Below are 27,466 nucleotides of genomic sequence, written 5' to 3'. Positions count from 1 at the left end.
ACTGGCCATTAATCATCTAACTGAATGCCTTAAATTCACACTACAATATGATATGAAGAGAATTGAATTTTTGGATCTATTTATTGAGAAGTTACCGTGTGGATTGATTAACACAGGAATTTATAGGAAGAGTTGCCATCGAAATATGTTACTATTTAGGACTAGCATGCATCCAACATATGTTTTTAAGAATATTATGAAAGGGCAAGCACTAAGGATGTCAAGAATGAACTCTAATGAGGTTGGTCTTGTGAACGACTTACATGAATTGAGAAACCAGTTACTAGCAAGGGGATATAAGATAGATGAAATTGAGAAACATTTATCAATTACACCTGAGGTGAGGAGTTTGAGGCGCACCATATTTTGGACCAGTGAATAATGAGATTATAAATGCCAGTACTAATCCCACTAATGTTAAATTCTCCACCTACTTCACAAGAGATAACAACGATATTAAATCCATTATTGGCAAATATTGGGATATTTTAACAATAGACAATGATATAAAAGGATTAGTGGGTGAGAAACCGATGTTTTTGTACAGAAATAAAAATAATTTAAAGAGAATTTTATGTCATAAACGACATAATGAGGATGTGAATATGGTTGGTCCTACCAAACCATGTGGTCATTGTAATTTTTGTACATTGATCAGCACTGAATCTGTTTTTACACATCCAGACTCCAAACAAGAAATCATTATTAATGCCAATGCCAATTGCATGACATGCCATGTTGTCTATCTAGCAGTCTGCTCAGTATGTACATCATTTTATGTAGGCAAAACTAATAGATGCCTACGAGATAGGATTAGGGAACACTGCTATAGCATTAGAAAAGGAAATGTTAACAATGCTTTGGCTAAGCATGTTTTAGAAAAGAGATCGGAACATACATTTACATTTAGGGTTCTTGAGGTTATTGTCCCAAACCCGAGAGGAGGAAATATAAAATGCCACACAGAAGATAGAGAAAGCAACTGGATAATCTTATTAAGGGCGGATAAAGGGCATGGGTTGAATGAAAGAGCCTCAATCAAACCACATTTACGGCAACGAAGACATATTAAATAGTTTGATTAAGGACGATACGTTTGCCCAATTCACTCTATATAGACCACATATTCATACATTCCTGTGTTACATACACTCACTTCCTTTTAGTACATGCATATACATACATACATACACATATCTTTTTAGAATATGTTTTCATAATATATATAATATCCTGACATACTCTTTAACTTTGCACATTTGTTTATACATACATAACATGTATACATCATTGAACATACATTTATATTCGTATATCTTGCACTTATATTTCTCACACATTTATTATATATATATATATATATATATATATATATACATTAAATATCATATATTTATATTTACCTTACATATTTATATTTATATTTATATTTACATTTATATTCATAATTACATTTATATTTGTACTCATATTTATATTTATATCTATATTTAGATTTATATCCATTTTTACAGTTTTATATATTTATATTTACATTCATATTTATATTTAGATTTTAACAGACACACATTATATATGCATATACAGATTTTATTTACACACACAGATTTCATAATATTCATATATCTTATTTCATTGTCATACTGTTTCATATTTTCATTCATTCATCACATATATTCACCTTCATATCATATATTTCATATATCATACATTATTCTATATACACATATTTATAATCATACCTTTATTATTTCCATACTTACAGTTATATTTATTCATTCATATTTATATTTATATTCATTTATAATGACTTATGTATTTCATACTCTCATCCATTTATACATATATATTAATTTATACTTCATATACACATTTATTTATTTATTTATTCATTCAATCACAGAACATACATTCTTAGTATACCCAGAGGTATATTTTTTATTACAAAATATATATCTGTACATTTATGATCCATATATATTAAGATATATACACATACGCATATATCTACATGGTTCATCTAGATCTAATAATATAATATATAGCCAAAACTAATAATTATGTTTATACACAAACTCCATCTCATTTGTTTATATCTTACATATATATGCATACTTCTAAATATCTTTTTTATGATATATATTTTGTATATTTTATATCATATGTTTTTATATATTTTTATATTTTTTAACAAACATTGATTTGATGTATATATATTCTGCTTGAATTATAGTCTAGATAATGTATTCATGAGTACGATATTATGATCGTGATAATGTCACGTTTCATGCCGGCAACGTTTTTTAAACACACTTTATAATACCATACTCTATCTGAACTTACTCCAGAAGCATTTAGCTGACATAACATATTGTTTTACTTAATTAAAAGAATATGCTTTCATAGATTCCCGTATAATCCATGCAAAAATTTTTTTATATATTGTGTGTTAAAAAGAATGAATCGTATCTAAAATATTTTAAAAAATATATAAATAATGAATTCTGTTTATAAGTGACCTTGAAAGATATACTTGATTAAGCACTGACTCCCTTAAGAATTATGTTTCTATCACTGATTTTCATTTGATTATCCAATTATGTACGTCAGTTTCAATCAAATACTAAATTGTATTAATATATAAGGGATGGAATTGTACCATTTTTTACAACGATCTGAAGAAGCTAGTTTTTAGTGAAAGCGCTCATCGGTTTTTATTACTTTGTTTGTTGGAATCTTAATAAACATCAATTTGTTTGAACTATATGCATTGGAACTCTATTGCTTATTTGGGGAATTTAGACTTTGTTTGAAGCAAACCTTACGCTAAGGCTTGGAACCCACTTCGCACACAAGGAATCACTTTACCTTTGGATATATATATATATATATATATATATATATATATATATATATATATATATATTGCTGAGGTGCCTGAGGAATATTTCTGTTTGATTTTATTGGAATGTAATAATTTCATTATATAAATCTTCCATGGCCTGTTCTATGATATGAAGTCATAGGAGTCACCAACCTGAATGTGTCTACATTTTATAAACTTGTTCAGCTCTGACAAGTTTCAAACAAGTCTTGAGTTGCTGTATTTTTTTTTTTTTTTTGGAAACAGATGTAGTCTGTAATAAAATCCTTATGTCTTTCACTGAACGTTATGCTTTGAATTGTTTTCTTTGCCAAAAGTTGAACTATCAGATGTTCATCATGCTATGCTGCTGCAGTCATCACACTTGGGTTATCTGCCATCAGGCTTTCCCGCAGTCGGCCAGAATTCCAAAGCCCTGGTCCGGCGTCGGTTGTCATCGCCTATTCCCTGACGTCAGTGCAGCAGGGGTATAAAAGAGGCAGCCGACGCCATTTTCTTCAGTCTTTCTTGCCGCATGGTGCCCGAAGCAGAAGCAGTTCGCAAGTGCCGGTAGGCCAGCTCCTGAGATTTCCGAACAGAACTTCAGCCGAAGTCTTCTATAAAGCTAAGTACCCCGTTGGGGAAACTTTTTTTGCCTCAGACCGATGTCAGACAAAGTTAATAATTGTATTTCTTGTGGGAAGCAAATACCTCATAAGGATTTTCATTCCTATTGTATTCCTTGCCTAGGCCCAGACCACAACGTCCTTGGTTGTCGGTTTTGCGCTAGGTTCAATAAACGCACTATCAAGCATCGGGCTGATACCAGCCGGCATTATTTTGGTAGAAGATTCAATTATATTATGTCGTCGGAGCAACCGACTTCAGCTATGTTCAAAAAACGCAAGGACAAAGACAGGCAGCCTAGGCCTAGACCAGATATCGAGGTCTCAGTTAGGCCTGCCGCCGGATCCCCGGTACTCGGTGAGGCAACTACGCAGCCCCTGACTACCGCGGATTTAGAATTTACGACTACCTCTCAGACAGAGATTACCAGGCCTCTGGAGCCCGATCCTCCTTAACAAGTGGACGCCAGCCCGGCCGGCGAGCCGGATACTAGGGACAGGCCTTCGGCTTCCGAAGGTGTATTTAAACCGATGACCCTCTCGGTAAAGTCCTACGCAAAGCTTAAAGCGATGACTAAGGTTAAAAAAACGGGTCCACAGACTACCACGCAGGCCCCTATGCCTAAAAAACAGATGCTCAAAATGGCGGAGGACCTGATCACCCTTATCAGAGGCTCACAACCCCCTCCTGACAAAAGGCCTAGACTGGAGGAAGATTTCCCTCCTTCTGACCAGGAATCCATTTCCTCAGCAGACTCAGAGGAACAGGATTATCCCTACCGTTCCTACGAAGACTCAGATGCTGAAGAGTCTATCCCCTCTTTTTCTCCTCCTGAGGACTTTTCTTTTGGGGAAACCCTGCAGACCATGAGAGAGCATTTCCACTGGGAATGCCAAGATTATTTTGATTCCAAGAAAAGACTCTGTGAGTTTCTTCTTCTTCCTCAACATAGACCCCTAGCTATCCCTCCAGTTGTAGACATTCTGGATGATGTTTATAATGAATCTAGTCTAAATCCAGATTACTTACCACCAGCACCAGCTAAGCCAGACAGATACTATCGAGTTCCTGACTCTCACAGGTTTTTGTATAAAAGCCCTCCAGCAGACCCAGAAACCATTTCCCAGGGTCCCAAAGGGGTTAAGGCCTCTACAGCTAAGAATCCACTACCTGCTGAAAGAGACTCCAGGGCATTAGAAAGATGGGGGGAAAAGGTGTACACTTCTGCCACTTTGGCCATGAGGGCATTAAACTGCCAATTCCACATGATTAAATACCAGCAGTACCTGCTTACTCTGTTAAAACAGAAAATGATCCTTCAAACAGATCAGCCAGATTACAAAGAAATACAAGATTTGTTGCATGCAGCAGAACAGGTGGGAAAACATACCCTACAATGTGGCTTTGATTCTTTGGAGGCCTCATGTAGAGCAGCTGTTACAGGGTCTGTGATACGTAGACATGCTTGGCTAAAAGAGCAAACCTTACCAGAGCATGTCAAAGCAAAGCTACTGGATGCTCCACTGCGAAAGGATGCGTTATTTGGTGTCAAAGCAGAGGAGGTTTTAAAGAAAATGGAAGAAAAGGCAAAATCAATGCAAACAGTTAAAGATTTTTTACAGGTACAGCCTCCTCACTTCAGCAGAAACTGGCCATCAAAGAACTGGTCCTTTCCTGCTTCAGACAGACCCCAAAGGGGCAGGTACAGACGCCCTAGGGGCAGAGGCCAGGCACAAGGTACCTTCAGGCCTAGACAATGGCAAGCAACAACTCAAAGAGGGGGAGACAACAGATCTCAACCCTTCAGGAAGCAAATTCAATGACTTTCCTCTTCGCCTGCCAAGCAAAATTGCCCAGGCAGCACCTCTAGGAGGAAAACTGGCTCTTTTTACACAAAACTGGCACATTTTAACAAAGGACAAATGGGTTCTGGATATTATTACGCAAGGCTACAGATTTCACTTTCACACTTTTTACCATGGATGAGAGGCATGCCAAATCTGCCAACAAACCAATGGACAGAGGCACAAAGACAAGTTACAGCTCTCATGGACATGAAAGCAATTCAAAAGGTACCCACCACAGACCAAGGCCAAGGTTTTTACTCAAGACTATTTCTAGTACCAAGAAAGGACAAAGCCTGGAGACCCATCTTAGACCTTTCAATTCTAAACACTTACCTGGAGATACCCAAATTCAAAATGCTCACACTACAGCAGCTTCTTCCCATGCTGGGCAAGGAGTCTTGGCTGGTAACGTTGAACCTCCAAGAGGCATTACCTGCATGTCCCTATCAGACAAGATTGCAGAAGATACCTCAGATTTTTGGCAGGTTCAACGCATTATCAATTCTCTTCATTGCCCTTTGGCTTATCTACTGCGCCCAGAGTATTCACAAAATCCCTGGCATCAGTAATTGCATATTGCAGACAACGACGGATACAAATTTATCCATATCTGGATGACTGCCTGATCCAAGCGGACAGCAAAGACATCCTACTACAGCATCTGGTGTTTGTAACAAGATTGCTAAGTTGCCTGGGGTACACAGTAAACACAAAGAAGTCAAAACTAATACCCTCACAAGAAATACTTTTCCTGGGTGCCAGCTTGAATACAATGGCCCAGATGGCTTACCTCACACCAGACAAGCAAAAACAACTGGTTCAATACTTCAAAAAGATGGCAACCTTTACCCGGCTCACTGCAAGGAAATTCCTGCAGGCATTGGGGTACATGGCATCCTGCATTCAACTAATTGCATATGCAAAGCTGCATATGAGAAAACTACAATGGTACCTAAGAAGTGTATGGTCCCAGCACAGACACATCCTAGAAACAAGTATACCTCTCATTCCCTGCCTTCAAAAAGAGTTCCTATGGTGGGGTCAAGCATGCCAAGCAAGCAGGGGTCTCCCCTTTGTTTTACCTCCAGCAAAGCAAACCTTGACAACAGATTCATCAGACTACGCCTGGGGTGCACATATGGCAGGACAATGCATTTAGGGCAAATGGTCTACAAACCTAAGGCATCTGCACATCAATCAAAAGGAGATGCTAGCCGTACAAAATGCACTAACAGCCTTCAAGGACCTCTTGCATCCAGGACAACTTCTAATAAGGGCGGACAACACCACAGTAATGTGGTACATAAACAGGGAGGAACGCACTCCTACCCATTATGCAGGCAGGCAATGGCCTTGTGGAACACAGCATTAACTTACCAAGTACAATTGCAAGCACAATTCCTGCCAGGAAAGGAAAACCTATTGGCAGACGAATTAAGCAGATATTTAACAGATCCCCATGAGTGGAGACTACACCCACAAGTATTTGCAATGATAATTCAAAGATGGGGACCACCAGACATAGATCTGTTTGCCTCAACCAGCAATTGCCAGCTACAAAAATTTTGCACAAGGACTTATCACCTGGTCTGGAAAGTGGATGCCCTATCATTCAGTTGGGCAGCATTGTCAGTCTATGCCTTTCCTCCTCTGCCTCTACTGGCCAAGGTACTACTGAAAGTCAGATCAGACAGACCACATATGATCCTCATTGCTCCGGACTGGCCACGTCAGCACTGGTACCCGCTACTATGAAACCTGACTCACAGTCGTCCATGGATCTTACCTCAATTCCCCAAGCTCTTAACTCAACAAAACTCTCAGATCCTTCACTGTCAACTCAGGACCTTAAACCTAGCTGCATGGAAGATACCTTAAATTACCAATCAACACCCCTCTCAAAGGATGTCCTGAATGTCATCCTGGAGGCCAGGAGGCCCAGTACCAGAAAAACTTACTCAGACAAATGGAAACGATTTTGTGCATGGAACGAGGCCAGAGGTCTATATCCTGGCATCCCAAACATTTCTCAAATACTCCAATATTTATCTGAGATGCTAAGCAAAGGACTCTCTTTCTCATCTATAAAGATCCATGCTTCAGCAATTTCAGCTCAGTATGATATGGATCCTTCCATTTTTTCTCACCCTTTACTAAGGCAGTTTCTCAGAGGGGCAAAAAACATAAGACCCCCCAGAAAACCACCAACTCCATCTTGGGATCTAAATTTTGTATTAGAAAAACTAACACTACCTCCTTTCGAACCAGCCTTTTCAGCGGATCTACAATACTTTTCATGGAAAACAGCTCTACTGCTGGCTATCACCTCAGCACGCAGGGTCTTGGCGCTTATGGCAGTGGAACCTTTCCTCATTTTCCATCAGGACAGAATGTCTTTACGAACCAACCCTTCCTTCCTGCCAAAGGTAGTTTCCAGTGTGGCTCTCAATCAGGCCATACACTTGCCCACCTTTTATCCAAACCCTCAGAATAAAGGGGAAAAACTCCTTCACTCTTTGGACATTCACAGACAGTTGCGTTATTATTTGGACAGGACAAAGACCTTCAGAAAATCTGACCAACTATTTGTATCATATGCAGCAGGTTCAGAGGGAAAGCCTATTTCCAAACAGACCATCTCCAAATGGATAGCACATTGTATCCGCTTCTGCTACTCTCACCATGGGAAACCAGTGTCTGCTAATATTAGGTCTCATTCTACCAGAGCTACAGCAACCTCAGCAGCCTTCCTCCGAGGAGTCCCAACAAAGGACATTCTGGAGGCAGCCACCTGGAGTTCAGTGCACACCTTCACCAAACATTACCACCTTCCACTATACTCAAAAACCAGGGCTGGCTTTGCCACTGCAGTCCTGCAGGGTATCTCAGCTACGCCTAACCCAGTATAGTTCCTACCACCCAACCATAGCTTTGGGACTCAACCCAAGTGTGATGACTGCAGCAGCATAGCACGATGAACATAGTACAGTTTTGTACCTACCATAAATGTAGATGTTCAAGTACTTATGCTGCTGCAGTCCAGGTTACTCTCCCTCCAGCCCCACTTCCTAACAGGGGTTTCTTTTATCTACAGGTACATCAACCTTCTGGATGCATGTCTATATGGTGTATTTGCTTACAACTACCACTATTGTTTTTTCTCTAAGGTATGGTTTGCAAGCCACTTGTTTTGCCTTATTAGATTGGGGCACCTGACATCTGGAGCAAGAAAAACTGAAGAAAATGGCGTTGGCTGCCTCTTTTATACCCCTGCCGCACTGACGTCAGAGAAGAGGCGACGACTGACGCCGGACCAGGGCTTTGGAATTCTGGCCGACTGCGGGACCGCCTGACGGCAGGATAACCCAAGTGTGTTGACTGCAGCAGCATAAGTACTCGAACATCTACATTTATGGTAGGTACAAAACTGTACTTTGAGAGGATAGATGTAGTTTATTAAAATGAGTGTATAGGGCTAACAGTTCTTGTGGTTTGTAATGATTTTATACTGTATATCCTTAATGAATTGCTTGTAGCACTTGTTTGTAGTTGTCTGTTGCAATGCAGAAAGAGACCCCCTATAACTTCACTCCGAGGAATATTGAGGGAGAAGAAGAGGAAAGAGATGGCACCATTCATTCTGAAGTTCTGTGATTCTAGTGACCAAACCCAAGAACTCAGCAGGAGAAGCACTATTCTCCTTCGTCATATCCAGATTATGGAACACCCCCCCCCCCCCCGTAACCACATTACTTTCTTGCAATCACTTCAAGACTGCACTAAAATCTCATTTAAAAAGTCTGTGGTTATGCCCATTCATCAATCCCAACTAGTAACCCTCCTTTTACCTCCCCTTTCTCTCACTCCCCTAGCCACTGTGCCTCACACCATCTGATCATTGCATTCCTTCCTCTGCAGGCTCTGGCTCACCCTTTACCCTACTCTTCCCACTCAATCTCTCAGACCTGTTATAACATGCTTAACTACCTCACTTCATCTCAACTCCAAATACATATCCAACTAACTTACACCTGCCTTCCTCTCACTACCACGTATACTACTCACTCAGTCTCCTCTCTTACTCCCCTATCTTCACCTTACATCCCATTAGCCCTTCTAGCTTGTTTCACCTTCGTGTGGAGCTTCTGCTTTATATCTGCTTGAGTTTAGTGCAATATTTGTAAGTAAGATTTAGGTATATGAGTTTAGAACAGTATCTGTTTGAGCTTAGTACTATCTGTATATACATCCTACCTTTATTCCTAGCCTTTAGCTAGATATTGTATATCTGTTCATTACTATGTTTCATATTGTATATATAGCTAATGTTTGCTGCAGTCTATATTATTTGCTATTGTATGTATATTCAATTGTTCTTCATGTACTCTGCTGCTCATTTATTGTTCTGTGGAGCTTTTCTCCCCAGGCCTCCACTGAAAAAGGGCCTGTGTCCAGTTGGAATTACCCAGTAAACAAATGTTAATAAATAAAAATAAATAAATAAATATCTGCCTTTTCCAGATAATTCTGACTTTTAGTTTGACTGTTTTCTATTTACAAAGTTGCTGTGAAGAATTCTATTTCCTATAACAAGATCTCGTCATCTCTTAGTTGTAATAAGAGTTTTGAAACATAGGACTAAAAGACATATGTCTTTGAATGTGGATCTTGTTTTGCATATCTTTTCTAAGTCAAAAATAATATCATCTGATGGTTTACCAGAAATGAAAAATCTTTGGTTATTGGAGTATTCAGAAGAGTTTATTTACCTCCTCATTGTAAACCTCTGTTCTATGCTAAGCTTGTCTTCTCAAACTTCCCAGACATGACAACTGTTGTTACAGCAGCCACAACACCATGTACACATTTTGGTGTTTGGACATCTATCTTGGGTACTAGAGCTATTAGCTTCTCTGTGCCAGGAGTAAAATAACTGCTAGGAGTAGATTTTAAGTTTTCCTTAATGTACTTTAACAAGCAACTCTGATAAAAAAGCACATGAACTGAAGAGTTTCATTCAGTTCAGTGTAATATGTAAAAACATTTTACATATTTATGTGAAAACTAGAATCCTTATCACCTGGGAAAAATGACGGGGATTAGTTTTCCCACATTGCTTACATGGTGGGAGATAATTGCTTGCAGGATTTGTGCAGAGGGGTAGTCTGGCTGTTGGTGCAGAGGAGTAACGCTATGATCTTTTAATGAGCTGCTTCCTGTAGTCCATGGTTTGATTCACTCAGCCTCCATTTACCTGCTGTGTGACTCTGAGCAAGTCACGTAAGCAAACAGTGCTCAGGGATAACTGGGAAAGTGGGCCAGGTTCCTCAGTGGTTTCCTCAGCTGCATCTCTTGTAATTGCTTATGAATTGAAACAAGATTTGTTTATCTAATGGAGAGTTCTATCAGCATTGTTGGCTGGCCTAATGGTTAAGGTGTTTGCCTTACAAACACAAGGCCTAATGGTTAAGGTGTTTGCCTTACAAAAACAAGGTGCAGGGTTTTAGTCTCACAAGGGATAATTGGCTAGGCTTAAAATGGCTCGCAAGGGAAGTTAGCTTAGTATTAACCTATGAAATTTATTTATTTTCCTTTCTCCTAAAACCTTAAATCTTTGACATACCTGTAAATATTCATGTTTATGTCTTATCCATAGACTATTGTCATTCTAGTAGGTCTCCACCATTTTGATGCCCTTTTCTGCACTAAACTGAAATACTCCCTTGAATACATCTTTTTTATAGGTTCATAGGAGGTTACTAGGCTAACGGCCCTAGAGCTTTTAAAAGCCTAGCCATGTTAATCCCAAGTATACCTGTTTGTTCATTTTGGGTAGTTCGCAGAATGAATTTATGAACAGAACAGGTCTGTGATCAACACCAGCTACCCCTGTCCATGAGGGTCATGGTGCCACCCCAGGGGTGAATTTGCAGTCTCCCATCCATTTAGCTAGGTTGTGTTTGAATAGGGTCATTGAGCCTCTCTGTCGTATGTGAATAGGAAGTCTATTCTAGAGAAGTGCCAGTCTCTAGAAGCTATATCTGTTTCTCCAGCATGTTCTGTTAATGTCGCAGGATAGGTTGAGATCCTTAGAGCGAGTGACTCTTGTACCATTTGACTTGCAGATGTGCAACATTTCCATTAGAGCAGAATCGAAGATTGCCTTATGGAACAGACACAAATCACCTCTCAGCAGCCTGTAAGATGCACAGTAAAGTGACAGGGCTTTCAGCCTGTCCATATAGGTCATGGTTTGGAGTCCCTGTTTTTCTTAGTGAGAAACCTGTGAGGTCTCTCCAGCTGCTGCCGGTGTCTGGTGAGGTACATGCAAAAGGATGCATTATACTCTGTTAGTGGTCTGATGAGGGTTGAGTACAGTGGAGTTATAACATCCCTTGACCTGGATGCTATGCCCTTGCTTATGAAGTGCACTACATAGAAGGCTTTCATTACCACTGTGGAAACTTGGCGATCTAAGTTCAGATTTCTATCACCCTGTGTTCCCAACTCTCGCACCACTGGATTGGAACTCAAAGGGGTGCTGTCAATATTGTAATTTGTAGGGAATTCCATTTTGCCACAAGGAATAATAATGCATTGTTTTGCATTTAGTTTTAGACCATGGCTTTGGCACCAATCATTCATTTGTCTTCTTGTAATATGTTGACACCATTGGGGGACTCCTTGATTGCTCCCAGTTTGCAATCATCTGTGAACTTGATGAGAGAGAGCCTGTCTACTTTGGCCTGGACTTCTGACAAATAGATGCCAAACAGTAAGGGGCCCAGTATGGACCTCTGTGGTACTCCACTGGTGACGGGTCTACTCGTGGAGGTGGAGTCACCAGTTTTGACGGAGTGTGTACTGTCAGTGAGCCAACTGGCTACCCATCTCAAAGTAAGGGTTAATCCCCAGCTGGGAGAGTTTCTCAACAATGGCAGAGTGGGGGATTGTTTTGAAAGACTTGACAAGGTTGAGATAGGCTGTGTGTACTGCTTACCTTTGTCCATGGCTTTGCTGACCTTCTCAAAGCATACATCTCAACTCTACAGATTTTCACAGACTGTCCAGATTTTTGCCTCATATCTTTGACCTGCTTCTCATAAAATTTTGGTTTTCTGGCAAATCACTGGCAAAGCATTGAGGACTGAGGTCAGAAAATAATGACATTCATTTATATTACAGATTTCATACTCTTCAGAAAATTCATGCTAATGCAAAATTTGTTCTGTCAACTTTCTGTGTTTGTAAGTACAATATTTAAAAGTTGCCCATATTTTTGGGCCTTTGTCCCCCAATTATATATGTCTTTGTCCAGATTTCCCAGTCTTAGAAGTTGAGAGGTATGTCTCAAAGAAGTCTACCATGTTTAATAAGCATGAGCTACCCTTAATGAAGCTAAACTGGTTTGAGTCCAGCATTTGGAGGTCACCTATGTCCTTGATGATAAGGTCTATGATAATTCTTTCCATGGCATTGCAGAGGAGGCTAGTATCGGTCTGTACTTCCCAATGTCAACTGATGGCCCCCCTTTGTGCAGGTGGATTACTGTTGCTGTTCTCCATTCTGCAGGAACATAGCCTGTTCTCAAGCTATGATTAAAAAGAACACCAAGTGGGTCCACTAGGTCTTGTTTTAGATTGTCTAGTAAATGACCTGGGATATCATCTGGTCCCACTGATGCATGTTTTTGGCCTTGGCGAACACAAAGATGACCTGTTCTGTAGAGATACTAGGCAGAGGGCTAGTGTCAGGAATTCTTTGGTATATGGTAGGTAGGAACAGGGGGTGAAATTTGCACTGAATCTGTTGGCATGCAGGTTAGTGATATTTTCTGGTGTAGTATGAGTTATCCCATCTACAACCAGTTCAGCACATAGCTGAGCATTCCCTCTTAGACTTTGGATGCAGTTAAAGAATGCCTTATGATTATCCTTGGCTATGGATGTGATTTTAGTTTCATAATTTGCTTTAGAAGACTATAAGATTTCTGATTTTCCTGTTTAGGCTTAGGAGGGAACTCTTCCTCTGCAGAGTAACATCCCTCTTGGTTTTGGACAACAGTTTCTTCCTTTTTTTATATAATCTGTTTATACTTGAAGTCCACCACAGTGGCTTGATTTTATGGGAAGACCTGGCTTTGATCCAGTCAGGTACAGTAGAGTTTATGCAGTTGCTTAAGTGTTTGTTTGTAGAGAGCACTTGCATACACTTCTACGTAGTGATCATTGATGTCTGTGATTGCGGGTGGTATGAAGCTTTTTATACCATTGCTGAGTAGGCTGTAGTTAACTTTGGTAAAGTTTTTTTTATAATTTTTGTTCCTGTGAGGGTGTCACTTCCTGTAGTTACTTCAAACTGATTTGTGGTCTGATCTAACCAGGGAAGGCATCTGCATGGGGAAGTATATTGACCCTGTATGTTGGCAAGTACTATGTCCAAAACATTAGAACCCCTAGTGGCAGTGCAGACTATCTGTTCCATAGCATTTGTGTTAAAGTTCAGGAACCTCTGGTAGAGTGTGTTTTTGCTTGTTTATGTCCCCCACTGTATGGAAGGATAGTTGAAATCTCCCATGACTAAGGTGTTGGGCTGTATGGTGAGGGATTCCAGTAAATTGAGGTAGGCAGTGGGCTTATTCTGGTTCATGGTGGGGGATCTATAGCTAGCAATGATGTGATATGGTACTTTCCCAATAGTTAATTTGAATGAAGATGGGTACACCTCCATCTTTGGTTTCTTCATGCTCATTTTGAGGTCAGAACATGTGGAAGACATTGTAGCCTTGCATGGCTGGGTGCTCTCCATGGCCTTGAACCATGTCTGGATAACTGCACAGGCGTTAACATCTTCCAGGGTGAGCAGTGTTTCCAGGGAGTGCAGTTTTGTATTTAAACTACTAGCATTAAGCAGCACGACCCTGAGTTTATCTTGATTAGATTTTGCTATGTTGGAAAGTTTGTTGTTTTGACATTGCCTAAAAAAAGACAGTATGGGGTAAGCAAGGGACTTTTCCGGTATCCGAAAGCTTGGGGGCGGGCAGGTGCTGAACATCTCTAGCAAAGCAGCAAGGTCTGTCTACCATATCCTCCCAGGCTGACAGATACTGGATCCCCCTGGACTGACACCAGAAGCTAAGCCAATTGTTGAAGTCAATCATTTTTTATTTATATTGTGGCATCATCCTGGGTGAGGGTAGGATACTATTTAAGGCTAGAGACATACCTGTCTGGAACACATAATCAGAGAGTTCTATCATATCTCTCTTCATATAGTCCAGAGAGTTGCATCTCCGGTCATTCACTCCAACATGGACTGTGACAGAGTCATAACAGTACTTGTTGAGTGACTTGAGTGCATGCATGTTTTGTCGGATCCTGGCACCTGATAGGTAGCTGAATATAATCTTCTCCTTGTCCAGTCTGGTGAGGGGGACATCTGTGTGTTTCACTATAGAGTCGCTTATGACCAAGACATCTGATGTGTTTTGCCTTAGGGGCTTACTTGTTGAGACATGGGTGTGTGTGTTGATATGTGTAATGGTTTCTTTTTGCTTTGTGGTGAGTGTGGGTGGTGTGCATTTGGGAGGTCTCTGTTCCTTTGGTAGGCTTTTAGTGAGTACCATATTTATAAATTTTGTATATAAAGTTTTACTGAAGCTCTTCAATGAAAAACAATCAACAGTTATAAAGTATAAATGCTGCTCTGATGAAGTTACACCATCACTAAATTCAGATGTGAAGCATTCAAAGCAAGGAGAACTGTAGAACGTTCCTAAAAATGCTGAATTTATACTGATCCCTCATACGCCAACTAAGTTTCAATGGCATTTTTTCTATAAGATAAGGGCTGCGCTTCATAAAGACGGAACCACAGCCGATAAAACTTCGAGCTAGGAAAGATAACACCTATGCTGTTTTATTTTCTTGGGCCCAGTAAGTCTACCCAGAAGACCTTTATGATTGTGAGATTTCCCCTAGTCTTACAATTAATGATACCTTGTATTATTAAATAAGAATGAAAAGAAAATTGCAACCAAAGTAACTATCCCGTAACATATAACAAGACTCGTTTTCTAAACTTGTATGACAAGGCACAGGATTTATCACACAGCAGACCCCACATATTCCACATTGTCATATATGCAATATACATTTTGTGTGTGTGTGTGTGTGTGTGTGTGTGTGTGTGTGTGTGTGTGTGTGCCTATGTGGTTTTAGTTCATTCCATTTGTCTACTTTTTCTGATGTTTTGACATGTTTTAACCTTTTCTCTAACAGCAGTATATCAATTCTTGAAACTGTAGCACAGACAATATGCATTCTAAGTAAAAGGATACCTTTTGAAACGTATAATTCCACTAATACTAATTATGTTCAGAAAGTCATCATTGTAGTAAAACTAGTAATACTTTAAAAAAATGTCATAAGTAATGTGGTTTTTATAAAGTCCATCTTTCTGTTCCTGTTATGAAACATTTTACAAGCCCTACATATTTTAATGTACCTTTAATCTTTTACTTTGTAGGTCTATTGCTCTTCGATCTGCTCATGCCCACTTGTCATACACACTTAGCGAAGAAGGTAAGCTTTTTTAACGAGTAGTGAATAAAATTAAAATGTAGTTGTTTTGTTAATTGCACAGAGGTCCATTCATCGCAGCATGTTTAGCATCTACTCAATTTATGTAGATTATTACATGCATAACTGAGTGGAGGGAAAATATTTCTATTAAAATCATTACATCCGAGTGGTGTCTGCAGGTACATCTGGAGTTAACCTCTACAGAGGCTTCTAGGCGTTGAATATTGCTTGTTCATATTTGCATCAATAATTGCAAAACCACGCTACGTACAAGGTTTTAAAAATATTTTATCTTAAAGTTTACACAATAGCAAACTCAACTGCATTAATATTTGTCCTCCGTTTAGTGTAGCAAAATAGATATTAACTATTGTTTTTATGATATTAATTAATATAAATATAATTTTCACATTTTCTAAATATTTCAACAACCAAGTAACACAGACAGAACTCCTTAGCCTCATATGAAAGCTGTCATCAAGATGAATAAAATGCTGCTGACAGTATATGTGCAATTTCAGTGCTGTGGAGGGATGCTATATGAAAGAGCAATGGATGACACAGGATGAAACTGTAGAGAATGTGGCACAGGAAGATGCTCTAAAACTTTCTAATGAATACCCACATTAAGTAGAGAACAAAGCATGTGGTCTCAGTTTAGAAGAAATGATCTATGAGAACAGTTGCTTGATTTAATAGAGATGGACAGACATATTAAGATCAATGAAAGAAATGGACTACAGAAAGTCAGTAACACACAGTTAGAAGTTTGATAAAACATGAACACAGTAATTAGGACTGTCCATAGACATTCATGCAATATAACAGAAGTAAATAGGATATACTACTGTGCAGCTAAATTAATAACAGATAAAGTGTTACCACAAAAACACAGGGTAGTAAGGGAAAGGAAGGGGAGAAATCGAATGCCATCATGGAAGTATTGACTAGAAAAAAAACTATAAAGCAATTAAGACAAGAAGTGCCACTGTTAGAAGAGTACAGAACATGAAGCAGATCAACAAAAATACTAAAAGATGGATGTGATAAAAGCAATGTGCAGTATCAAAACAGATCATCATCTATTGTGCACTATCACAAATAATAAACTAAAAATAGCACATTCAGAAAAACTTAGAAGATATGCAGATAATTTAAAGGAAAACTACAAAATAAGCAATTTATTGACAACACAAAACAGTTTTATAAAGAATCGGGAAACAAGGCAAAAGGAACGGTAACACCACCAAGAAAAGAAAAAATAGATACATTTTAGAGAAATATCTATGAAGATCCTGTGGAACATAACAAAGATGCTAAATGGATAGAAGAAGTAAAAGAAAGAAAGAATAACAAGTTCAAATGTACAGAATATGAAATGGGATAAAGTAATGTCCAGAGAGACTGAAACAAAGTTAAGAAAAGCTTCTAAATGAAAAACCCCAGGCACAGATGCAGTACCTAACTTCTGGCTTAAAGTATTAACATCTTTACATGAAGACTTATCCATGAGTAAGAACTGTTTATGTGCACACCCCAAAAAGACACCAGCCTGGTTATCAACAGGAAAAACAATACTCCAATTAAGAGCGAACCTGCAAGCTATGCTAAAAGCTATAAACCAATAACCTGCCTTACAGCAATGTATAAACTGTGGGACTACCTCAACCCATCGAAATTACATAATCAGGTGAACTCCTTTTCGCAAAAGTGCATTTTTTTGAAAATGCACTTTTGCGAAAAGGCAACTAAGTGAACAGCAGTGGGGGCTGTTGCTTAGATCACATCACAGCGGGGTTAAGGGAATATTCCCTTTTCCCCACTTTAGTGAGATCTCAGAGTGAGAATATAAAAGTAGTGAGGTGTGGGATGCACAGCCCCTCACATTGGAGTGTTATGTTTTTTTTGTTTTTGTTTTTTTTGTCTTTCGTGAAAGTGCATTTTTTGAAAAATGCACTTTCCCAAAAAAGAGTTCGCCTGATTATGTTTCATTGAAACATAATTTTGATGGGTCAAAGTAGACCCAGAAACTGTACACTGCACTAGAATTGATGTTGATAGAGTTTATAGTCATTTAGAAGAAAACTCAGTCATGGCAAAATAGCAAAAGGGTAATAAAAGAAAGTCGTATAGAACAAAGGATCATTTGTTATTAAATAAAGTCATAATGTAGAACTATAGAAAGGGAAGGAATCTATGTATGGCATGGATATACTACAAAAAAGCATTTGACAGTATCCCACATTCATGTTTAAAAGAGTGCTTAAAATGTAAGATACACCCTACACTGATCAATTACATTACAGCAACAATGAAACAGTGGCAAACGACTTTGCAGTTAAGCCATGATGAAGGACAAATTATTATTCCAGAGATAATTCAAAGGGGGATATTCCAGGGTGACTCTGTCACCACTGCTCCGCTGTCTTCCCCTTAACCCATTAAGTTATCTACTTAACAGATTAGGTTATGGCTACAATTTAGCTCCCAGAAAACAACAGACTTAGACTTCTCATCTTCTTTTTGTAGATGATTTAAAACTGTACAGCTCATATGAAGAACTGAAAGCACAACTGCTAGTAGTCAAAAGCTTTTTCAGATGATATAAGATGATATAAGAATGTAATTTGGTCTCAAATGTGCAAAAGCAGCCTTTAAAGGGGGAATGTTGCAGCACCAAGAAAACATATGCCTTGGACAGGAATGTGATCTAAAAGAACTTGAGCAAGAGGAAGTGTATAAATATGTAGGAAATGATGAAGGATCTACAACAAGAACAAATGTGAAGAAAACTTAGTAAAGTCCAAGCTATAAACCAATTTGCTCTTCCTGTATTAACTTACAGTTTTGGAGTGATTGACTAGTCCCAAAAGGTGTTGGATAGATTAGATAGGAAACAAGAAGGATGCTTCATGCTCATCAAATGATTTATAAAAAATCATTGCATACCAAGATTATATATTCCCTGTTCTGAAGGCGGTATGGGCCTCCTTGAAATTGATTACATGTATAGATCTGCAGTCACGGAACTGCATACATATCTGCTGACCTCACAAGACTCAAACCTAGTGAAAGTTTTAAAATATGAGAACAACAACTCTAAGCTGGCTTCCCTGCTTAGTTTAGCAGAAGCATATCTGTGAGAAGGTGGAATGGAAATCAAGCCAGAAGTAGAAAAAAATCAGGCAGCAACTGAATGTGCCAAAAACAAAAGAAAGGCTATAAGGTGAAGGATCAGATGAGAAGGCAAGAAATGTGGAAAATGCATAAATATAGTTGCAAGTATAGAAAACCCTTGGAACAACCTCATGTTGATCAGGATTGAATGCAGGAATGGTTAAGAAAAGGTGAATTTAGACCACAAGATGAAAAGTTAGGTTAATATTGGTGGGCCAAGATGGTGGACTACATACACATTGGTTTACAAACTCCATTGAACATGTAGGAGAAACAGGCAAATGTAGGTTTTGTAAAATGGAATTGGAAACGACCACACATCTTGTTGCTGGTTGTGATATACTAATGGCAGAAGGACTGTACACCGAAAGGCATAATGATGTGGCACAATTGTTGCACTGGGGATTGTGTCAACATTATAATACCGAAGAGCTGAAAAACAGTGGAAACATGAACCACAAAGCGTCATAGAAAATGATGAAGTTTATGTAACATGGAATCATTCATTAACAGCAGTTCAAAAAACAGATGCGAGAAAACCAGATATAGTAGTCCATGAATAGAAGACAAAAGTAGCATTGATCATTGAAATTGCTACACCCAGTGACTACAGTGTCTTACATACAGAGAAACACAACGTTGTAAAATGCCAGGATTTGTAGACAGCTACAAGAGGAATGTGAAAGGATACCCAGACAGTTCCAGTAGTAGTAGGAGTAATGAGTCATAAAAAACAGTTTACAATCGTTGTTAGATATGTTACTGATACATGTAACTCCATACGAATTGCAGAAGGAGTCACTACTGGGCACATGGAGGGTGTGCTAAAGGCACTTCTGGCTAACATCAAAGATTGAAACAATACTAATTGCATGTACTTTAATCATACTTGGACTTAGGAATGGGGTCCATTCCTGTCCTGGTATTAGAAACCCAAAAGACTTGGAGAAATTAAAATACTGGGATATGTAAAATGATGGGTTGATTACCTTGCTAAGCACATGCTTAGCTGTACTTGGAAAAGTTGTCTGTAAATTTATTGCATGACAGCTGAGAGGACTTCAATAGAGCACTGTCAAAGTGACCAATAATCATTATGCGGTGATGGGTTGTTGTTATACAAAAACGGTCACATTGATTGGACAGCCCAACCTGCACGTCCATTGTAAATTGAGCATATACTAATAGAAGAAAGTCTGACCACAGAAGTACCATTGAGAATATGAACGTTTTTCTCTTGATATATTCTACAGAGGCTTACTCTCAACTGTACAGATTTCACAGAATGTCCAGATTTTTGCCTCATATTTTTGGTCTGTTCCTCATAAAATTTGTGGTTTTCTGAAAAATTTCTGAGGAATGAAGTCACTGAATAATGACATGCATTTAAGTTTCAGACTTCATATCCTTCAGGCAATGCACATTCTAGTAGCTTCTGTAAGAGCAACATTTACAATCTGTCCCATTTTGGGGGCCTTGTCCCTCCATTATTTAAGGCTTTGTCCACATTTATTGAGCTAAGAGACTGAGAGGTATGTATTAAGGCAGACCAAATGCAAGAAAAATCATGTACATTCAGGAAAACGAAAGATATGTAACTAATTTCCCTTGCATTGCTGCACTTCCTCAGCAAACTAACTTACCTCTGAACTGTCCGGGTTCCGGTTGCTTCTGCTGAACAGATGTACTGTGCAAGCATGAGAATATCTGTCCCATATGCATGCACAGTACATAAGCAAAAATGGAAGAACAGAAACAGTGCAGAAGAACACCACGGTGTCGTAATACAAAGATATCATTTAAGAAAGATAAGCAATGTCTTTCTTAAATAATGTGATTGTATAATGGCAATAACCAAGTGAGTGTAGGTGTATGAGGATTTATCCCCAGTTGGTTTTGTTTGACCACAGAGGCTTCACTTTTGTGATCAATCCACATCAGCCATGGGTAAATCCTCATAAACCCAGACCTACTTGTCAGTTATTGCTCAATTACCCTTCTCTGTATGTTCTGTTATTGTGGGTAATAGCTTACTTTACAAGTTCTTCCTTTGCCTTGTATAGTTTCACAGCCTGGACACCTTATAAAGTCATATAAAATGTTCTGTTGTAGAGGAAGCTGTACATCCTTCTTCAACATTTTTTCAGTCAAGTTTACTTCATTTTATACCATAGCAAAACAGAATACTTTTTTTTCTTATAGAATTTACTGATTGCCTGTGACTGGTGAGTTAATACTACAGCTTCCTTCTTAGCAGTTAAAGTAAACCTGAAAAATATCAGAGTGACAGATTGGCAATTACATAACACATTAGTAGTATGGAACCTTGTCTTAGGAAAAAAGACCCTCTACTTCTGTCCAAACTCACCAACCTCAACTTGTCATCCTCCACCATTTCCTGGTTTTCTAGCTACTTGTCTGGCAGACAGCAATCTGTTAAATGGCTCTCCTCTTCGTCTCCCGTCTTACCTGTTCCAACAAGGGTTCCTCAGGGCTCCGTCCTAGGACCCCTCCTGTTCAATATTTTCACCAATGACCTTCACACATCATGTAAACTATCCTCCCTCATACAGTACGCTGATGATTCTGCCCTCATCTCTATCTCTGACAACATCTCTGAACTTCATTACCTTACTCAGCAATCCTTTCTATCTACTGAACAGTGGCTAGCAGATAACCTACTCATCCTCAACCCCAAAAAGACTAAACCTCTTATTATTCCTCCCCCCGCTCACTCTCCCACCTTAAAACCTCCTTTGCAATCAGTTCCTCAAATAACACTCTTATTAAACTTGATGCTCATTCTGAACTTCTTGAAGTCATTATTGATGATGAATTCACATTTAACCTACATCACCTAAACTGTATAAAAAAAGACTAACCAGCAATTAGGCTTACTCTATCGAAATAAAAAAATATCTGACTCCAAATGCTAGACTCTCCCTAGTCAAAGCTTTTCTCCTCCCATTACTTCTCTATGCTGCCCCATTGTTTACTAACATTCAAACCACAACTTTAGACAAACTCCAGCAAACCTACCATAAGATTGTAAGATTCATCACAAACTCTCCAAACAAAACACACCACTGCACAGCCCTTACATCCCTTAACTGGCTTAAATCCCCTCACTTACTGTTGTTTTCACAACTTCAAATGGTTCACTCTATTCACTACAAGCCTGCATCTTATCCTGCTCTCTCAACTTTCATCTCTTCCTATAAACCTGCTTGTACTCTCTCCATACCTCCAACCTACAACTACTTCAATCCTTCCAACCAAAGAAAACTGTTGGCAAACTCTTATATAAATGCTCTATAGCCCAAGCGTGGAACAAACTTCCTACAGACTATTCACCCAGCTCACTTTAAAGAAAAGCTCAAACTCCATAAAACTTAGCTCCAAAAATTGTTCCTATACAACCCCATCTTCTCTTATCTTAGCTCTTCCACCTCAATTACCTTGAACCTCATATCATTATTGCTTATTACATCTCTACTATACGTACTGTAAACCTCCCCTCTATTGCAGCTAAGTACACCTTATAGTGTATCTACCTTCTTTTCCCTATTCACACACACACACACACACACACACACACACACACACATATATATATATATATATATCTGAACATCAGAAATTCCTTTACTGCTAAATACCTCTCTATACTTTAGGTACCTTAAAAATGGCTCATGCCTTACTATCTGTAAATATGCAAATAACTTTATCTTGTTATTTTTTATTCTCCTCCCCTATATCTTAAACCCCACCAATTAAGATAATTGTGTGCTACAATGTATGTGTTGAATATTATAATGTCTGTATAACTCAATGTCTTGAATGTTTCATTACTAAAATGTTTTTTTTTTATCAGCAATGTATAACACAATAGCTGAATTTGAATTTGTTTTGTTACTGTATTTCTTGGAGCTTTTCTCCTCGGGTCTCCACTGAAAATGGGCCAAAAGCCCAGCTGGACTAACCCAGTTAACAAATGTCAATAAATAAATAAAACAAATTGTTTTCTTTAATCCCCAAAAGTGGAGATACCACTGATAATTGCAGGTGTAACCAATTATACTCAGTCAAAATTTCAGTCAGTATTGATGCTTTCTTGTAAGAAAGCTGGTTATACAGTGCATCTTGTCAATCATCACTATTTTGCAATAATTTTATATCTATACCATGTGTATAATCTATTAACTGTTAACTGTAGTACAAAACTATCCAGAAAAAGACAGTGTCATCATGGTGTCCCAGCCTGTTATAGTTGCACTCTTTGTCAGCATAGTAGCATTCGATTTTCTAAGGCAGTGTTCCAGCTGCCTAATGTTTCCTGACAAATTATTCATTCTGACCGACATTGGTTTCACCTGTAAGAAACACACTTATTTCTCTAAACTGGAGACTAGTCTTCACATCCCACTTATTGTTAGCAAACAGCAGCACAATGGTAACACATTACCACATCACCACAACATTTGTCCTGCATATGCTAAGGCAGTAAAGAATTCTGCTTCTAAGCTTCCTCAATGTCCTACAAGGGTAACTGAGTCAAATAGCCAAAAGACTAATATTACACTCACATGTGCACCAACATTATAGGTTCATAGGTTAGGCTATCGGCCCTAGGGCCTATACAAGCGTAGCCATAACAATGTTTCTTCCCACAATATTTACTTCCCTGGACCTCTGTCTAGCAGGGCGACTGACATGATCCCCAGGGTGAATTTCCGATCTCCCATCCAATCGTCAAGGTTCCTTTTGAAGAGTGCCAAGGAGGCACTCTGCTTGACATGTATGGGCAGTCTCTGGGTCAGAAACCTATTCCTCCAGCATGTTTTGTTCATTGTAATAACAAGGTTTAGATCCCTGAAGCGTGTGGCTCTGAAGGATTGGGATGTCTTTAAGAGGAGCATGTCCAACAGCTCTGGGTTTGACATGGCCTTGTATGTTAAGCAGAGATCGCTTTTGAGTAGACGATGTGCCACAGAGTATAGCTGGAGTTTTTTAGATGGTCAGCATAGGGCATCTGCTTTAGGCCTGTGATTCTTTTAGTGAGGTATTATTTCTGCGGCCTTTCCAGCTGTTGCAGATGTCTTGTGAGTTGCATACCAAATGGGGGCGTTGTACTCTATAATGGATCTAATGAGGGATGAGTACAGTGGGACAATGACCTCCTTTTTTCTGGATGAAAAGCCCTTAGTGATGAGGTGTGCCACATAGAAGGATTTCCTGACTGTTGTGGAGATGTGGTTATCGAAGGTGAGACCACTGTCCACCTGTGTCCCTAAGTCTCTCATCACACTTTCGGTGTTTAGTGTACTGCCCCTTGTGGTAATTCATGGGTACATGGTTTTTCCCAAAGGGGATAACTATACATTACAGAGAGAACATCTGAGAAGGCCAGCCCACTTAGTTTCTTTCCTTCTGTTCCTCCTTTCTCCCTTTCTTTAAAAAAAAAAAAAAAATGCCTGAATCTCCTTGTGTTCTGACTGTGCTTCTCAAACATTCTGGAAATATAGAGTATATTTTAGTGCATTTATTAAAACTGTATTTGCCTTAATATTGCTACAGCTATAGTTCAAAACAATACTAGCTTAGAAAGGTGGGAAAACAAGTATATATATATTTTTTTTTTCAGAAAATAAAGCAGATAAAATTAAAAAAACACTTTAAATGCACAGAAATAGCTGTCACACTTGAGTGTGTAGCCTACAACAGTTAAACATGTAATTTAAACACAAACACAACGTTGTTAAAGTGCAGGCAGTAAAATAAGTACAATATGTAACTGAAACAAGCTTTTTAAATCACAAAAACTCTAGAAAATCGTACAAATGCGAAATAATGTACAAGAGCAAAGATTGGTGGATGCTAGAAACAATGAAAGAGAAATGCTAACAAATTTTGTCACACCACCTCATACCCTCCTTATTTAGCCAGGCTGCTGTGCATACAGTATTAAACAAAGTGTGAATGAACTGTCCCACTGTAGCATGTAAAAATACTAGCAAAATGTACATTCTTCCAACCAAAACACTACATAGTAGAAGGGCCAGCACTATTCTTTCCCCAAAGACATAATTTATCTTATCAAAATTAACAGTACAAATTCATTATAGGTTCATAAGTTCATAGGTGTTTACTACGCTAATAACCACAAGAGCATTTTAAACCTAACCATTCATACAAAATCTCTGACAAGTTCTTGACCCCTTGATAAGTGATAATCACATTATATGGTTCTGGCCCATTTTTATTTTTCCTCAAAGCTGATTTTGCCTTGTCAGCTGGAGCATCAAAGTTCTAGTGAATAGTTTAGGGTCACACTGGACAATTGCGTCTACCTTAATTACAATTATGACGCCTCTTACAGAGAGATGCACTTTGATTTGTCCATCTTCTCATTCTCCATAGTGGAAAGTTCTAGCAGTGGTTCAAAATCATTCTTGTATTGACCCCAAATAATTGCTTGGCTACTTCATTAGGAAATAGTTAGGGGCCAGGTTGTTCATAGTATTAGGGTTGCCTAAATACAGTTCTCTCAATGGCTATGGAATAGCTGCAGATCTGCCTGGAACAATTGGCACCTTTGGCCTACTTGCATCCATGTCAGATGGGGCATCCAGTGAAACCAGCAAAACCTCCAGCAAGTGTATGACATGGGACTGTTGAACTAAGCAAAGTCTCTTGAAGAAAAAACTTGTAACCAAACACTTCCTCACAAATCACAAAGCAGAATGCGGTCCCGGTCACAATAAAGGACGTCTTTCGAAATTCATTCGAATGCAGCCAAGAATAAACCAAAAAACAGTTTATTGCATAAAGCGATCCACCAAATAGTAAAAACGATACTCTAATGTACAACTAGAACCTTAGATTAAGCGCTTTCGTCTCCATTCGGAGACTTCATCAGATTCCAAGGATTTAACAATACTAGCTCCCTTTTATACTAACCAAATCCATTTAGCTGGCATCTAATTAAATGATTAATTAATTGATTCCATTTTTCTTAAAGTACAACCTTACCATAAATGCTAGAAACTTTTGAAAACATTTAAAAACTTGTGTGAATGAATAATCTGTAGGTGAGAATAAACACAGTAGATAGGAATAAAAACACAGTAGATAGGAATAAAAAACACAGTAGATAAGGGTGTAAAAATGTAATGAATATAATATATAATAAATATAATAAATAAATATGTATAATAAATATAGTAAATATATATATACATATGTATAGTAAAATATATATATATATATATGTATATGTGTAAAAAAGCCACTACAGTAAAAATGATAGTATAATACATAAAAACATAAGCTAGTATTGTTTATTCTTGGCTGCATTCGAATGAATTTCTGAAGACGTCCTTTATTGTGACCGGGACCGCATTCTGCTTTGTCTCTTGAAGAAAAGACAATACAAACATCTGAAGATTCAGATTGCATGCTGTTGCCACTAATTTTCACAACCAGTGTCACTGGGTAACTCAGAATTGTACTCATATTATCAACATAAATTATTTGCCTGAATCAAATGCCTTCCATTGCTTACTGGAATCATCCTGGTAAATTCTCAGATCATGTCCCATTAGCGAAAAAGCTTTCCCCTCCTTGGCAAAATGTAAAATAGTCAGTTTATCCTTATAGTTCTAGAGCGGAAAATAATTTGACACCAATGTTGATTAACCCATGGGAGTGGCTCAGCTGACGTGCACATTTTCTACAATCACTTTGAGAATCAGTCTGGCAATTAGTGTAGAGGATTAAGTCTATGAGATGCTAATGAGATACTTTGGTGGTTCGGAGTTTGATTTTTTTCTGCCTTAATTTGCATACTGTATGATCTTGAGCAAGTCACTTAACCAAATAGTGCTTTGGGGTAACTGGGAATTTGGTTTAGGCTTCTTGGACTGTATGTATAATAACACATGATCTCACCTCGGGTGATGAAGGGTTTCTCTCAAGCCGTCTTGCAAGATAATTTCTGCATCTTGCATTTCTGTTCCCTCTTTTGGTCTCACTAAGAACATATCATTTGCTTCAAATTAGATGCATCATCCAGTACCAGATTTAACAGATGATGCATCTGATTTGAAGCAAGTGGTATGTTCATAGTGAGACTGAAAGAGGGAACAGTGCTGGTCTTAGGAAGAGAGGGGGAGGGACAGTTAGGTAATAGCAATCCTCTCAAGTAGCAGGATGTCACATGATCCCACAATACATTTAGAATCCTTTTTGGCCCCAGCCCTAGCACAGAAATTTTGACGACCAAACTGGACAAACAACAAGGGCATTATGATGCATTGATGGTTGGCCCTGCTTGGGAAGTGAAGAAACAATTATTGCTCTATTCTTTT

The 27,466-nt window shown here is 38.5% G+C and overlaps 1 protein-coding gene across 2 annotated transcripts in view; it reads left to right on the top strand.

The window, feature by feature from the left end:
* Positions 1-27,466, top strand: part of LOC122791241 (endoplasmic reticulum-Golgi intermediate compartment protein 2-like) — a 429,978-nt gene that overhangs the window by 225,808 nt on the left and 176,704 nt on the right. For both annotated transcript variants that reach the window (XM_044058906.1, XM_044058905.1), the window contains one exon: positions 15,865-15,920. In XM_044058906.1, the coding sequence (XP_043914841.1) occupies positions 15,865-15,920 (56 nt within the window). The remainder of the gene's footprint in view (positions 1-15,864; positions 15,921-27,466) is intronic.

Source organism: Protopterus annectens, chromosome 17.part0 (genome assembly GCF_019279795.1).
Source record: "Protopterus annectens isolate FY-2018-M chromosome 17.part0, PAN1.0, whole genome shotgun sequence".
Taxonomy (NCBI): Eukaryota; Metazoa; Chordata; order Ceratodontiformes; family Protopteridae; genus Protopterus; species Protopterus annectens.
The sequence above is the reverse complement of the archived record's forward strand: the minus strand, read 5'-3'. Positions and strand labels throughout refer to the sequence as shown.